The sequence below is a fragment of the Andrena cerasifolii genome, chromosome 9 (assembly GCF_050908995.1).
Source record: "Andrena cerasifolii isolate SP2316 chromosome 9, iyAndCera1_principal, whole genome shotgun sequence".
NCBI classification, from domain to species: Eukaryota; Metazoa; Arthropoda; class Insecta; order Hymenoptera; family Andrenidae; genus Andrena; species Andrena cerasifolii.
In genome coordinates, this window is record NC_135126.1 from 16103474 (window position 1) to 16117599 (window position 14126).

Genomic DNA, 14126 nt, shown 5'->3' on the forward strand with positions numbered 1-14126 from the left:
TCTCGTGCCCTCGATAAATCGGCAATAGAAATTAAGTACGGTATACCTGGTGTCCCGGAAACGAGAGTGAACGAAGAGAAAACATATATACCTACTTGGCTTCGAAGGGGAATGTTCCAGGAGAGCTCGCGACGCGGCGAGGGATCGTTTGGAGTGCATTCAAATGGTCCAAGCCATTTCGACCCCTGCCTCCGTTTAATTCCTGTCTCGTCAACTGGCGAAACTTGCCGCTGGCAGTTGTCCGTTGGAAAAAAACCGCCGCTCGGCAAAGGTCGACGACCATTTTCATTCATCGGACGTGGTCCTCGGTGGTATAAATTATCCTCGTTCGCTGGGCTGGTGCGGGAAGGTGAGGGGGATGCGAAGGGGGACGGGAGCGGGAAAAAGGGATTTTTCGTACGTGGATACAGTAAGGTGCGCCAAGCTATTTCGGCCAGCCGTAATTCACATTTACGACCAATGGGAGTTACGCCAACTATAAGAGGCTGCATAATGAAACCCAGTGGCAGTAACACCCTCCCACCGCTTTTTCCTTAGCCCCGTTTCATTTTTATTCCCGACGCTACATTTTTACCCCGCTTCGTCTCTCGCGACGCGATCCGCCTAATACCTATCTACACCCTTGTTCGGAGAGCTCCAACGATATTTCAAGACTGGAAAAAGCCCCCAGGTTATGCGTTACCTATCGCATGCGCGATTTCCTTCCCCCTTATTTATGGGCGCGGTTCATGCCTCCAAACAACGGCAATTTGCCCCCGTATGAGCAACCATCGATGATCCTCTCTACAATTCTACACCCTCGTGCCGCGAATTATTTCGCCGTTCGCTAGCAGATAATTGGGAAAATTCGGAAAATCCAGGAAATCTTGAGCGACAGTTCTAATGGAGGCAGCGCCAGCGGGGTGTCGCAATGCACCGGGGCAAAAAAGGTTCTTTCGAACAAAGAGCAAAGTGGCGTTCGGTTCCGTTACATAAAATTACGTGCCGGTTTCCGCGTAGCTCCACAGCCCTTTCACGTTCGTTGAACCCTACCGCCTCGCTCGCAAGTCGTAGGTCTCGTTTAATCCTCTCTGGAAACGGCATTAGAGGTGCTAGAATAACTTTAGCCGGCACAGCGCGGCGCTCTTGCCACTTTTTAAACAGTCCAGCGACTTCGGTGACGGGAGAACTAATGGACGCGAGAAATATTTATCGCTCTGGAGTGTAGGAGAAACGGCACGTTTCGCGATCGCGATCAGTTTTTTGATCCGCAAGTGGCCGAGCGAAAAAGAATTCGGGCGGCCCGTAGCAAGAAAAGTCCTATTGTTTAGCGACTGCTAACTTTTAATTGCTACTATCGCTGTTGTCCGTCGATTCCGCGAACAACGGACACGGAAAAGCATTCTCTCGCTGGTACGGGATCTATAGGAAGCTCCGGTCACGTTTCTTCTTCGGTTTATGCCGTCCGAAAAGTTGCACCGTGGAGCCGGGCTTGAAAACATAAAACTCCAGACAACATAACTCACCCATTTCCAGACCATCCCTTCGAGAAATTATTTTGTAGGTGGGGAAGCATTTCTCGGAACGTGGAAGAAGCGAGATCCGTGAGAGAAAGATTGTTCGGTCGTGAGGATGCGCGAAAAATCCCGGGAAGCCTACAAGTTCAGAAAAATCCCAGAAGATCTGGACCCGATGAAACATTAATCGTGCCTTTCGACGGGGTAAATTGGCGAGCCCGGTATATTTGTTCCCCGTTTCTCTTTGCCCTCCTCGCCTCTGAAACACTCGAAATATTCCCCAGAAGGCGATAGAGCGATAGACGGGCGGCGAACGTGATCATCCCTTAATTGTACGCGAAAACACTACCCGCCTTCTTGTTTCAAACAAAATGGGGATGGAGCTGCAGACAGATGTCCGATGCCCGGTGTCGTGAACTCTACGTCAGCCGTACCGTATCCTGCTCAGACTTAATTCTTCCGTGCAAAAATAACTCGTGGCATAAAACGGAAGAAGGGGAAGAGCGGTGAAGGTGAAAAGTTCGCGTCGGTTTGGAGCGAGGTAGGTAAGTGTAGCTGAAGAAAGAACGGCGTGAAAAGTTAGCTCGACGAGCGGGCGTATTACGACGGGAAGAGGGCAGCGTATATTCGTCGGCGAGAAGGGAACTGAAGGAAAGGCCTCGGCAGAATTAAAAATTTTTTAATTGCGCCGTAAAGCAACGTCGACGCCGACCTACGTGCAAGCGGCCGCTAATTATCCTCGAAGAAATTACGGAGTATTAAAGAGACGGAGATTCGGTTTAGATGGATCCCGCGAGTCAGCGATACCCGCGATGAAAGTTATCGGATTTGCTGAATGCATAGTGCATACCTACTCGTCGTGGCTTGACCCTTCACGTTCCACGGGCTGAATATTTAACGAGCTTTGGAAAGCTGTGCCCCTGTACGATAATGTCTCTGTGAATTCCTACGAGAATTACCAACGTTCAAAACGCTACGCGTCATACGTATAATACTGTTTGTTTCGGTGTCGGTAACTAACACGGACAAGATAAACCGCTCCATCCTGAAACAGGGAAAGGATATTTTTTACCGTTGCCCATTTTCAGACTAAGCAGTACTTTCTTACAATTAGTCACTAAACGTACCTACAAGCGAACCCCCTCGTAATGATAAATCGCGAACGGTCAAGTTTCACGAGCAACCATTTCCGCGTGAATCGTGCATCCGGGACAGAGGGAGCTGAATTCCTCTCTGTGCCAGAATAAGCTCGCCACAATACCGATCCACATTAATTAGCCGTGGATCGTGAGCGTCCTGGTCATTACCGCCAATACGAATAAGTATTTGATGAAAGCCGGTTGGTAGGTAAATCTTTTTCCAAACAGGCTGTTCCCTCGAAATCGTAACCGAGCGGAATAATTAAAGGTAACGCGAGTAAAGATTAATGTTCTTTTAGTAATTTCCTACGCGGAGCAGTGGGAGCGTAAGCGATAAATCTCTCGGTCCGCGGGACACTGGTCATAGATCAGAAAAATATTCGCGGGTCGACGTTGTACGTTGAACAAATTTTGAAAAATGTTCCCACTGCGGGCGCAACTTTTCAACAGATTTATTCCGAAAATCGTATTCCCCGACGAGCCACGAGTTGGAGATTGAATTACCAGCTTCGCGGGATTTATCTGCTTTTTCTTGGACGACTTTGATACCAACTTTCGCGGACGTGACTCGGTCGCGTAATGCTCGTTCTTATAATTAGTTGGAAACGTAATTGCTGCGTATCTCGGTGGTTATCCCTTTGGTTGGATTACGAATGCCCATGTGACGTCTTGCTGTCGAGGGTACGAATTAATTTGGCGGGCAAATATTTGTAGCCAAAGGGATTAATACCCCACGAGCCATAGCGTTTATTAATCGCGATCCTCAATATTAGTCCTTCTCAAACACGGAACGTCGACACGGAAGATTCTCCGGTTGCAGGAGCAAGCGAGTTCTTCCGATTCGCGACACAAGTATTTACTCATTTGCCAGTCTACCGATTAAACCGTATTCAAATCTGCCTATTACGTAGCAAGATACCGTACGAGCTTTCTCGATCAATTTCACAGAATCCGACTCGTCTTTAGGTACCGTTCTGCTCGGCGAGGAGCGAGACGCGAGGCAGCTGCAGATTTATTTGTTGCTTTCGGACATTGCGAACGAGCTTTCTCCAACTTTTCAGACGAAACGGTGGGAGCTTTTTAATCCTGGTCCGACCGTGGCCGTGTGTCGTGGCATGGCTAACAACCGCCATAACTCACCCAAGAATTTTCCGCGTAAATAATAGTCCCAGTTAAAGCTCCTCCGCTGTTTATAAAACATTCTACATACATTACGCGCGGGATATTTTGTTCTGTTAAAAACGGAAGGAAACCCGCGGCCCCGGTGCAGCATAATAACATTGAAATTTATACTTTCTGTTCGTATCTTGTCCGCGGGGCGTTGGTGGCTCTCGGCAGCAGATAACGAGTTCTGTCATTTTCATCGCTGGCTTGAATTGATCACTCGAAAGTACGTAAATTTCAATACTTATACGTAGGTACCGCTGTGCGGAGTTGCCGTTTTATAGGGTTTCATAAAGACGCGGTCGGTGCGGCACGTACGTTTCACTTTTCCTCGACTTAAAGTTCTGGCATGTGGAGGTGGAGCTGGGGGCACTTTCACGGCACGCTGTAACGCCTCGAACGTGACGTGGAAACTCGACGGGGGGTCGCGACAAGACTGCACGGTGCACACGCACGTCTCAATTCCTCCGAGAGTATTTATTTACTTAGCTACGCACCATGCCCCGTATCATTCGGCTGCAAGTTCGCACGTTCTGTGGTCCTTTGGTTCGCGTCTGCACGCAAGCCACAGTTGAGGAAAGGTGTCAGAATGTCGATTGGCAGAGGAAAGATGATGGTCGAATTCTTCTCCGCCGATATGTTGCTTAGCGTTTGCAGATATCGTAGCTGCTGGCGTGAAAAGCGAGTGACAGAAGACCGATACATACGGAGTCCGAAGAGCGTAGAGTAGCTACTTACCTGAAGGGCAGCTGGACTCGTGGAGATGACGTCGCTGGCCTCTTTCAGTGCTCGGGAAGCCAACATCTCTCCCTCCGCCGCAATCACTTTTGCCCGCGCCTCCCTTGCGGCTTCCGCCTCCGTGGCCATGGCTCGTTGCAGCTGCACCGGAAGTCGAACGTCCTTTCTAAATCAGCAACGTCCGTTACGTTGTCGTTCGGTTTACCTGCTCGGTAGCTACGTCTATTTGCGGCCACGTACGCGGCCACTTACAGACCCGTTTCATAACCCGAGGAAACGGTTTCGAGATCGTCGCACGATATAGAGTAGGGTATGTGTAGGGGCAATCGATGCGACGCGACGCGACGCGACGCGAGGCGACGCGACGGGCGCTTGGACTTTAGAACCGCCCGACGCTCCGTTTTCATTGTATCCTTTTATCGACGAGGATACCGCCCGATGCGAAAAGCCCATGTACAAACGAGTACCAGAATACGTTCGAGTGCAGCTTCGAGTCACGGTAAAGAACGTAACTTCCTTCCGGTAGCTCGGTAGACAGTAGACACAGCGAGAATAAAAGAGATTCTTCCTTTGCTTTATGTTGCCCTTTCGATGGCAATGGCTCCGCTTTCAGACGAACGATCCTTCTGAATTCGACGTTGAAAAGAGCGCAGCCCGAGCGGAGCTGCGTTCAAACAGTTATCGAATTCCCGTGGAATCGCTGAAAGGCACGAGGCCGTAAATTTATGCGAAATCGCGCGACACGCGACACCTCAGCCGGATAAGCGAGGATCCCGGCGTTAATGTTTTCGTTTAAAACATTCCGCGATTATTGACGCAGTTTATATTTATACCTAACCCAGTACCTAACGTTGCCTACCTTGTTCCATCCTTGGACAGCGGTTACGATTTAGAGCGTTTTCATATAGGTTTGAATTCGCAGTGGTCACGAGCATCGGATAAATGTTGGCACGATCGCTTACGTAAACATGCATGCACAGGATTTCCCGACTGTTGGGCGAGTTTCCGGTACACTGGCAAACAACCCCTTTGGAAGGCACTCGAGCTTTTTCGGCTTTTGCACCGTGCAACAGCAGCGTCTGGCTATTGGAAAGCACGCGTCTCGTCGTGGCACGTCGAGACCGGAGTGCTCTTTATAGGGTCGAAGCTATTCATAAGTGTCTACGCAACCCCTTAGAGCAAAACGCCTACTGCTTACGCGGAGTCGTTTCTCGTATTCCGTATTCTCCAGCGTCCCGCAACTTCTAACCTTTTTCAGGCTTATTGTTAGTACAGGAATTCTTCCTAACATTAGTAACGCTCTTTCTCGAGATCGCAATCTCTGCGGAATATTTTTTTCAAATTGTATAACAAGGACGCGTTCACACCGATTCAACGATGGGAGCACCCCTACGAGCGTGCTTTCATCCTAACGAGTTCGATATCGACTTCGTTTTACCGAGCACCGTTCGAATGCGTTGAAAGAACCGTCGATACTTGCGAGTATCGCGTCGTTACAGTCAAAGGATACTCAAACACCGAAGCAATTCCGATTCCCTAGCGCGTATCGAACTCGCACGAGTTACCGACAGGTAATGGGACTTCGTCGATCGATCGTAACGTATTGCAACGCGACAGGGAAGAAAGAAACGGTAAATTCCACTGATTTGACCGATTCGATCATGGGTTAGGTTAGGCCATCGAGATCGAGACGTACATTCTTTAAAACGAATAATTAGAAGACAAGCTTACATTTCGACGCGTTCAACCTTGACGCCCCATGGGTCCGTGGCCTCGTCCAGAGATGCCTGCATGGTGTGGGAGACGGTTTCGCGTTCAGCCAGAATCTCGGCCAAGCTCCTCGTTCCTAGCACTGTCCTCAGCGTACTGGCCGCCAGCAGTCGCGTGGAATGACTGAAACGCAACGAGTAGGTATACCTACGCTATTCAACGTTCAACGTACGGTAGGTGCAACGATTTTTTTAATTTTTCGCGTAGTGAATTCAAAACTAATTCGTTTCGGTCGCAATACCTTCCACCGTAGTCTTCTCGTCAAGCTGTACTTTAATTACGCTGCCGTCTTGCCCATAATTGAACAGCAGGTCGGCGTGCTCTAGTTAATTAAACGTCGCGTCGGCCAGTTCGCGGCTTAAATACCGCGCGCACCAGAACTCTGGCTAGCTTTTTCGAGGGACCAGTTGTTAGAAAACAACTGTAGAAACTAGCATATTTTGGTGCCCCTTAGGCGTCGCTACACGTCCAAGCATTACGTATTATACCCTATGTTATATTACAGTACAGCTACCACCGTCCAAGCAAAATCAAAACTATGCCATCGAACGGGGACTCGAGTCGCAAGATTTCCAAATTGATATCGCGTCCGCTCAACTTTTACGCAATTAATCGCCTGCTCCGCGTCGCGCCGCGCCGTCGGAAATTATCCAGGTAATTTCGTCACGCTCTCGTAAGTCTTCGAGGAGCCGTCCCTCGCATTTTTCTCGTCCGTCGTTGATACGCTCTGAAGGGGGTCCCGTCTCTCGGAACTACACGGTCCTCGTGATGCTAATTAAAATTTCAGAAACCCGTGTCCGTGTTAATTAACCCGGCCGCATAAGGAATTCCAATTAATTTACGTTATCCCCGGAACGTCGAGTTCTGTTGCGTTTCCGATAACTTGCTTCTCTCTTCGTTTCGAGTTCGCCCGATCAAGAAGATTGGATGCTTCTTTGAAAGAAGCGTCGCGTCGGGTGCACTCTGCCAACGCGATGCACCGCGCCGCCTCTCCTTTTGTCTATGTCGCGACGCATTAGCGCGCTTCCCACGCGCAGCGTTTGAAACACCTTTACAATTTATGCGGTGGTCAACGGTGGTTCACAAAGAAAGAGTCGCTTCATCACTCCGCGCTAAGCACTCTAGTATTCCGTCGTCCGTTGGATCAGAAACTCGTAATTCGGTCGCGTATACGTATACCTGTAGTTGGCTATCTTGATAACGGCATTCAGTGGCTCCTTTATGCGGTAATAGACGACCGCGTCCACGCTAACCGTCACGGAGTCCTTGGTGAGGACTTCCTGCGGGGGAACGTCGAACGACACCGTTCTCATGTCCACGCGCACGCAGTTGTCCACGCATGGCATCACGAAGAACGTCCCTAGCAAAGGCAACAAGTTACTTGAACCTTAAAACGCGAAAGGTAAGTATCTGGCCGGGAGCAAGGCGAAAGTTCCGCTAACGCTATCAGCTCGCGTAGAGAGATAAGATCGCGCTAAAGTCTTGCCCCGGGAAATTCCCTACACAACGGCTACAACTTACGACGTTATCCAGAGGTGTTGTTTACGAACGGACGTGAAATTGCGCGATATTTACCTGGCCCGTAAGCCTCTCCCTTCAAGCGACCCATCCTGAAAACGACAGCCCTTTCGTACTCCTGGACGACCTTGAACGCGAAGCACAGCGAGAATGGAAGCGTAACGAGCACCAGTAGAAAGGATCCTACGGTGGCCAGGAAATCGACGAATCTCGTCATTACGTCGACTTTGTCCTCTTGCACCATCTGCGAGCTCGGGGCTGTCGAATCCTCTATTTTCCCAACAGACGACATGCCCCAAAACATGGGAAACAAGAACGGAGCAATGGATTCGAAACGAAAGAGGACGAGAGATTGCTTTTCGAGGCAGCCGATCTCTTCGAGCGGAGCAAGCACACATTAGGTATAATTAACGAGCAACCGTAGAGCTATTCGTCACTGGTTGCGCCTTGCCCTTTTCGCTCGTACCCGGTGCGAAAGCAATCATGCAAAGGTCTTTTAAGTGGAACGTCCTCGGTAAATTGTGCGTGAAATGGAACGGCTGTCAGAAAAGTAATCCTTCCCTCCCTTTCCCTTTCCCATCCACGGCCTTTTTCGTTAATTTCATCGTGCCGCTTCCCTGCTTCCCGCGTTGTCACGCCTGTCGCGTCGGCTCTCAAAATTCTGCCAACTGCGCGAGGAGATTACGAGAGGTTGAAGCTGTTGAAACGCATTCACGCGTGTGCTTCTGTATCGCTGATAGGGCGATAACCGATAGCAGATAGAACTTTGTTGTCCTTCGTTTCATCCCCTCGCACGTGTGCCGCTATGGAATGACAACGTGATATCTCACTCGACTCCACCGCTGTATGATCGAAATCGCGAAAACTCAAAGTCCATCGAGCTACGCGTAGCCCGGAGACATGCTAACGCGCCGAGCGGAGCAAACTCGCAGAGGTGCGGACGAGCAACTTACGAATCCGTTTACGACGAAGGCGACTCTGCGACTGAGGCGCGCAACAAGAGCAGGAAGATTCGATCGGTCGGATCGAACCGCGGTTCGAGATCTAAACGCTCGCTGTTTATATACACGATGAGTGATTGTTTTGGCACGTATCGTTGGAAGAACCTCGTGTCTGCGCTTCGTCGTTGGCGAGACCGTTTCCCTCGTTTGCTGCGATTCCGATAGCGGCACCGCGAGCTCAGACTTGCGGCGTGAATATTTTAATATCTTGGTAATTAAGGCTCGTTGGCCCGGTAACGTCGCGGTCGCCGCGAGAAAGCCTTTTAAATCTGATTTACCGTTTAATTTCGGTCGATGAAACGGGGCTACCGGCGAGCGTAGCTTTATTCTTGCAATTAACCGTTTATCGTCCCGAGCAGAACGTAATCCAAGAATTTTCATAGCAACCAGGCGACGGGGAATTGCTGCTTTAAAGCTGCGTCCAAACGTAACTTGACCCGTTCTACCTAATATTAATTGCGCGGAAATACCGGGCTCCCTTTGAACACCTTCAAACGGTCACTTCTAAAGGCTGGTTATCTAACCTGTTACCAAACACGACTCGCGTTTAATCCTCCACTCGAAACTGTCACTGGTAAAGTAATGAAATGTACCTATAATAGAAAGTCTCGTTGTCTGATGAGTTCTAAATAATTTCTATTTTCCCGCGTGTCAACCCGTTAGCGTTCACGTCGGCGTCCACGGGATTTAAAAGCCCCCCACAGCTTTTCTTCCCATTGCTTTGATTACTTGGAGTTTCGCGTTACGAGAATCAGCGTTTCGAGTATCGAAATCCATTAGACTAATGAAACTGTGTTCGCCCGATGAGTGCACGGTTACTCGGAGAACGTTTCTCCTCTTGATTTGAATCTCGACGCACCGGCAACGGCAACGGCAACGGCAACGATAAACGATAACAGCCTTGCTAAACTATCGCTGAGAAATGCCGATAAACCGGCTTGTTTCAAGAACCGGTATCCGACAATAACCGATGCAACAGATTTTCTTGCCAGGACCTGAAAACACGCTTCTATCTTTCATTTTCCCACGATCTAACGCGACTCGCGAGCTTGTCTGGCTCATCGGCACAGAAAAATCGTCCAATTATTTTGTTGAAACGCCAGAAAACGGGTCATCGAGCTAATTTGCACGCGCTGTCAAACGGAACCGGAAAACTCAGCGAGAAAAATGGTAATTGCGATGCCCTGTACTCCATGGTTAACGATCATTATGACGATGCAGGCGCGGATGATTTTGGCGGCACTGATTCGTCGCTCAGCCGACTGATCCACGCGTCGAAATTCAGCGTTGTATACATACGATTTGGGGAGTAAAAAAATAATTGGGCGCGAGAATTCTGTTCACCGTTATTCGCGCAACGCATGGCTGGCGGCAGACTGAGACAGACCGCTGTAGTACGTACCTACAAGTACATAAAAACGGAATGTTCGTAAACGGTCGCTTCTAAGAATAACAATTAGGCGATGAGTCGAAGCAGAGCCGTCCAACAAACGTAGGTATTACACGCTTCCATGAGCGCGATGTACGCGTCTCTTTTTATCCGCAGAGCAGTTAGCTATCTATTTCGTCAGTAGGGTATTCCTTTTCAAAGTTTATGAGCTCCACTGTACGTACCTACGTGCATAAGTCCTCGACTTCGCGCCACGATTCAAAGTGCAGGAAACTCGTCCGACTTGCGACAAACTGCTAACTTTCTTGCGTCGATCGTTTTCGCGGGACCCCTTGGAACATCTAAACGCGCGCGATTACTCTCAATTAGCCAAGCTGCATTCGCCGCGCCGCGCTGCGCCGTTTCGATAGCGATTTATTCGCTGCCACGCGGCAATAGCATTTCCTTCCTTTTTCATACGATTTAATTTACGAGCCTCGATGGACGTTGTCCGAATTTATCGAGCTATTTTTTACTCCGCGTCGGGCAACGATAACTTTTTACGATACGCGCCAGTACACGATTCCCGGAGGATCTTCTTTTTTTCTAACGTTTCGATTAAAAAGTGAAATCAAAAACGCATCGGCCGAGGCGAAATGCAATAATACTATACTGAGGAGGCTAATCGAAGAGATAAAGTGTTACCGTCGCGGTGAAGGGAAACATTTCGGGAGGACAATGCGACTGGTCGAGAAATCGGGCTGGATAGGGGAAAGGTGCGTGTGCCTGCTCGCAATCGTTAACATCCGCTGGCTCGTTGCCACTACTTAGATGTTCAAGCTATTAATAATAATCAAGGATCGGATACACCGGTAAGCCGACCGGGCTTCTAATGACTAAGAAGCTGCGTGGAGTCTAGATTACACGGTATAATGCTGTATTTACTTGCCGATAATCTGTCCCGGATGCAACGTGATCACGAATATTCGCCGTGCGGGTTGCCAAGCGCAGAAACGACGCCGACGCGACGCGGGCGGATCAACGTTATATCCTGCGTTGCGTTGGCGCCATTCATCTATGAACTTGTGGCTTCGTCGACCGAAAATCTAAGCGCCCCTGTAGACTAGACCGTAGACTCGTAGACAAATGTCTGTTCGTCGCCGCGCTCGCCGCGCCGGTATCGTTACCTTTATGAGCGTTTAGCTTGTCGACAAACCCTCCACGAGCTAATTAACTCTCTGCTCGATCCCCGTAATTGATTGCGTTGTCTGGTTATCGGTCACCGATCCGATCCGATCCGATCCGATCCGATCCGATCCGATCCGATCCGATCCGAAGGGCTCTCGCGTGTAGTAGGTATGTATTTAGGTACCTAAAGCTTTCGAAGGGAGAAATTGGCCTTTCGAGAATGCTGGCTAGTATCGTCGTAGTATGCACCGATTCATTGTAGAACCAGACTTGTCGGGCTTTACTCCCTGACTGTTTCCGATAACATGGAAATTATAAATCTACATAAGAGCACGAATCGGAATCCTAGATACGATGCTAGTAGCTACGTAGATACTCGTAATACCTAAGCAAGCTCGACGCGACGGAAATATTTCCAGCATTTGCGGATGTTCCGGCAATAAACGATATCTGGCATCCGATAGCCGATTTCATCGGCCTATCGTAGCTCTTCCGTTCTTCTTCCTGGATTCCAGGCTAGGCGGTTCTTCTTCTTTGGACTAGCCGCCCGGGCCCGGTGCACAGGGTAGAATTTGTTTTTTTTTTCCAACAATGATAACACGCCATGGCACGCATCACTGTTTCGCGGAGCAGTCTAAAATTCGCTGCCGTCTTGGTTGCGCTATTCTCTGAAATTTCTCTGCAGGTCTCTCGTTACGACGCAATTTACTCCGCGTCCCGCGGGGAAACACTTTGACTCGCCTCTAATAAAGCAGGGTGAAATTGCCCTCGTTTGGAGGCATTGTAGAGCGACGACGTTCAATAGCTGAACAGATAAGTCTTTCCGTATTTATGCGCGTGCTTGGAAACAGCAACATATGTTGTTGATCCGAGTGGAATACGAGGGAGAAAGTACGAGACAAGTTTTTCCCCTGTGTCAACTATGTTGCTGTGTTTAGGTAGGTAGTAGAAAAAAGTTGCGTGCAACGCGTGTAAGTGGTGTAAGTGGTGTAAGCATAATTTCGAGCGTTAGCGTAGACTGTAGACGCACAGCGGCTTAGGTATGTAGTATGTACTTGTACGAGGACGTTGCATCGATTGGATGGGGCGAGAAGCCAAGAACAGTGTAAATCCTGCGGAGCAAAGTACCTAGCTGTGTACATCGGCTATCCAGGGATCGGGGATCGGTGATCGGTGACTGACGACCTCCGGCATCGTAGGCTACGAAATCACCTGCTCTGTTCTATCTAGACCGGTGTTCGTAGACGAGCGCGCGTGTACGCGTGTGCACGCGTTATCCCTGTGAGAGTAAATCCCGAGGATAACTAGGTGTTACGGGAGAAGGAAACGATGGTGATTCTTTCAACTCCCGTGCCTGACTGCGTAAACTTTGCGGGCTAGCAAATCCGGTGTTACGTAACCAACAGCTACGGCTTGGATTTATGCGGTTACGGGGATCCTTTGGGCTACGAACCGTTATTTGGATTGAAAAACAAATCGTCCTATGTAATATCGTATCTATGTAGGCTCGCGCTTAAAAGCTTTTAAAAGAGGCGACCAAGGAGACCGATGCACCTCTCGGATCAGCTGTGAAAGTATAAGTATACCCGCACAGGTTTCTACACGTGGCACGTCTATATCCGTACTTGTTAGACGTTCGCATACGCCGGGGGATGTCTATCTTGCAAGTACATCGGGAGAGAAGGGGCTGGAAAAGGTATGCTAGCCGATGCAGCGCGGCACGGCGCGGTGGGGCGATCCTGTGGGAGTGCTTGAACCGTGATCACGTTGTTAACCCTCCTACACATCCTCTAACTCCATCTCTTCCTTCTTGCCGCGATATATTCCCGAATTTCCGTCACGCGTGTGCGCTCCCTTCGTTGTTTGTACATTCGCTTTAGTGAGTTGAAAAAGCTGTGCGAGCTGCAAGAGCGCGGGTACCGAGTTTACGCGAAGCTAATGATCCGATGCGGAAAAGCGTAAAAATGTTGCGCATCCGACGAATAGTTGGACGGCTTTTAAACGACGGTCGCTCAACGCGTAGGTATACGGGGAACGTGAAAATAAATAGCGAGGTTTGCAGTTGTATTTGCACGGTCTGAAAACATTCGCATGAGTTGGGAGAGTGGATTCTTTGCAGACGCTACCTAAATGGAACGCAACCGAGGTAAAGAATGTTTCTCCAGCAAACTTACGGATGAATTTGTTTGGAAGGAAAGCGAAGCCTATCGTCGTTTGCGATGGGTGCGTACACACAGGGCGGACCGTGGAAGTATCGAAAGAGCTTGGTCCGATACCGTTATCGGGCACGAGTACTCGCAGCTCGTTAAGGATCATTCAAGATAATACAGACTGGATCGTCGAGCATTCAGCGCAGCGTGGCTCCAGATCTGGTCTAATGGCTGGTACGTGCCGAACCGGCTGGATTCTAGATTCTAGAATCTTCCGGGCAGGATATGTCCGATAGCCGACCCCTGCCTCCTCGCTTTAAATACACATACGCGTGCAACGCGTGCATCCCCTGCGTACCTATGTATCCTAGACCGAGATTAGTTCCAATTCACACCAAATGTTTCGTGGCTAACGATCCAACTGGTTCCGCTGGTTCGCAAGTTTTACGGATCAGAGTTGCAAAAGTCGACGGTATAAAGTTCGTGACCGTTTTCTATATCGTCAAAGACACGCTCTACGTTTAAATAATACCACCAGCCGGGAAATTCAACGCATTATTAATTTTAACGGATATTTGCATGCTTTCAAATAT

The 14126-nt window shown here is 49.3% G+C and overlaps 1 protein-coding gene across 6 annotated transcripts; it reads right to left on the reverse strand.

Moving 5' to 3' along the window:
- Positions 1-105: 105 nt before the first annotated feature.
- Positions 106-10159, reverse strand: LOC143373162 (band 7 protein AGAP004871). 6 transcript variants are annotated; one of them, XM_076820113.1, is made up of 6 exons: positions 7883-8768; positions 7487-7667; positions 6269-6430; positions 4538-4703; positions 4297-4465; positions 1946-2541 (listed from the first exon to the last, which is right to left on the reverse strand). In XM_076820113.1, the coding sequence occupies exons 1-6, from the start codon at positions 8127-8129 to the stop codon at positions 2513-2515; spliced, it is 954 nt and encodes a 317-aa protein (XP_076676228.1). In that variant the 5' UTR covers positions 8130-8768; the 3' UTR covers positions 1946-2512. The 6 variants fall into 6 exon arrangements, with proteins under 6 accessions (XP_076676230.1, XP_076676225.1, XP_076676231.1 ...); XM_076820112.1 differs by having other exon boundaries at positions 4297-4468; XM_076820115.1 differs by lacking the exons at positions 1946-2541; positions 4297-4465; positions 7883-8768 and adding exons at positions 106-1755; positions 8779-10159.
- Between the last annotated feature and the right edge of the window lie 3967 nt (positions 10160-14126).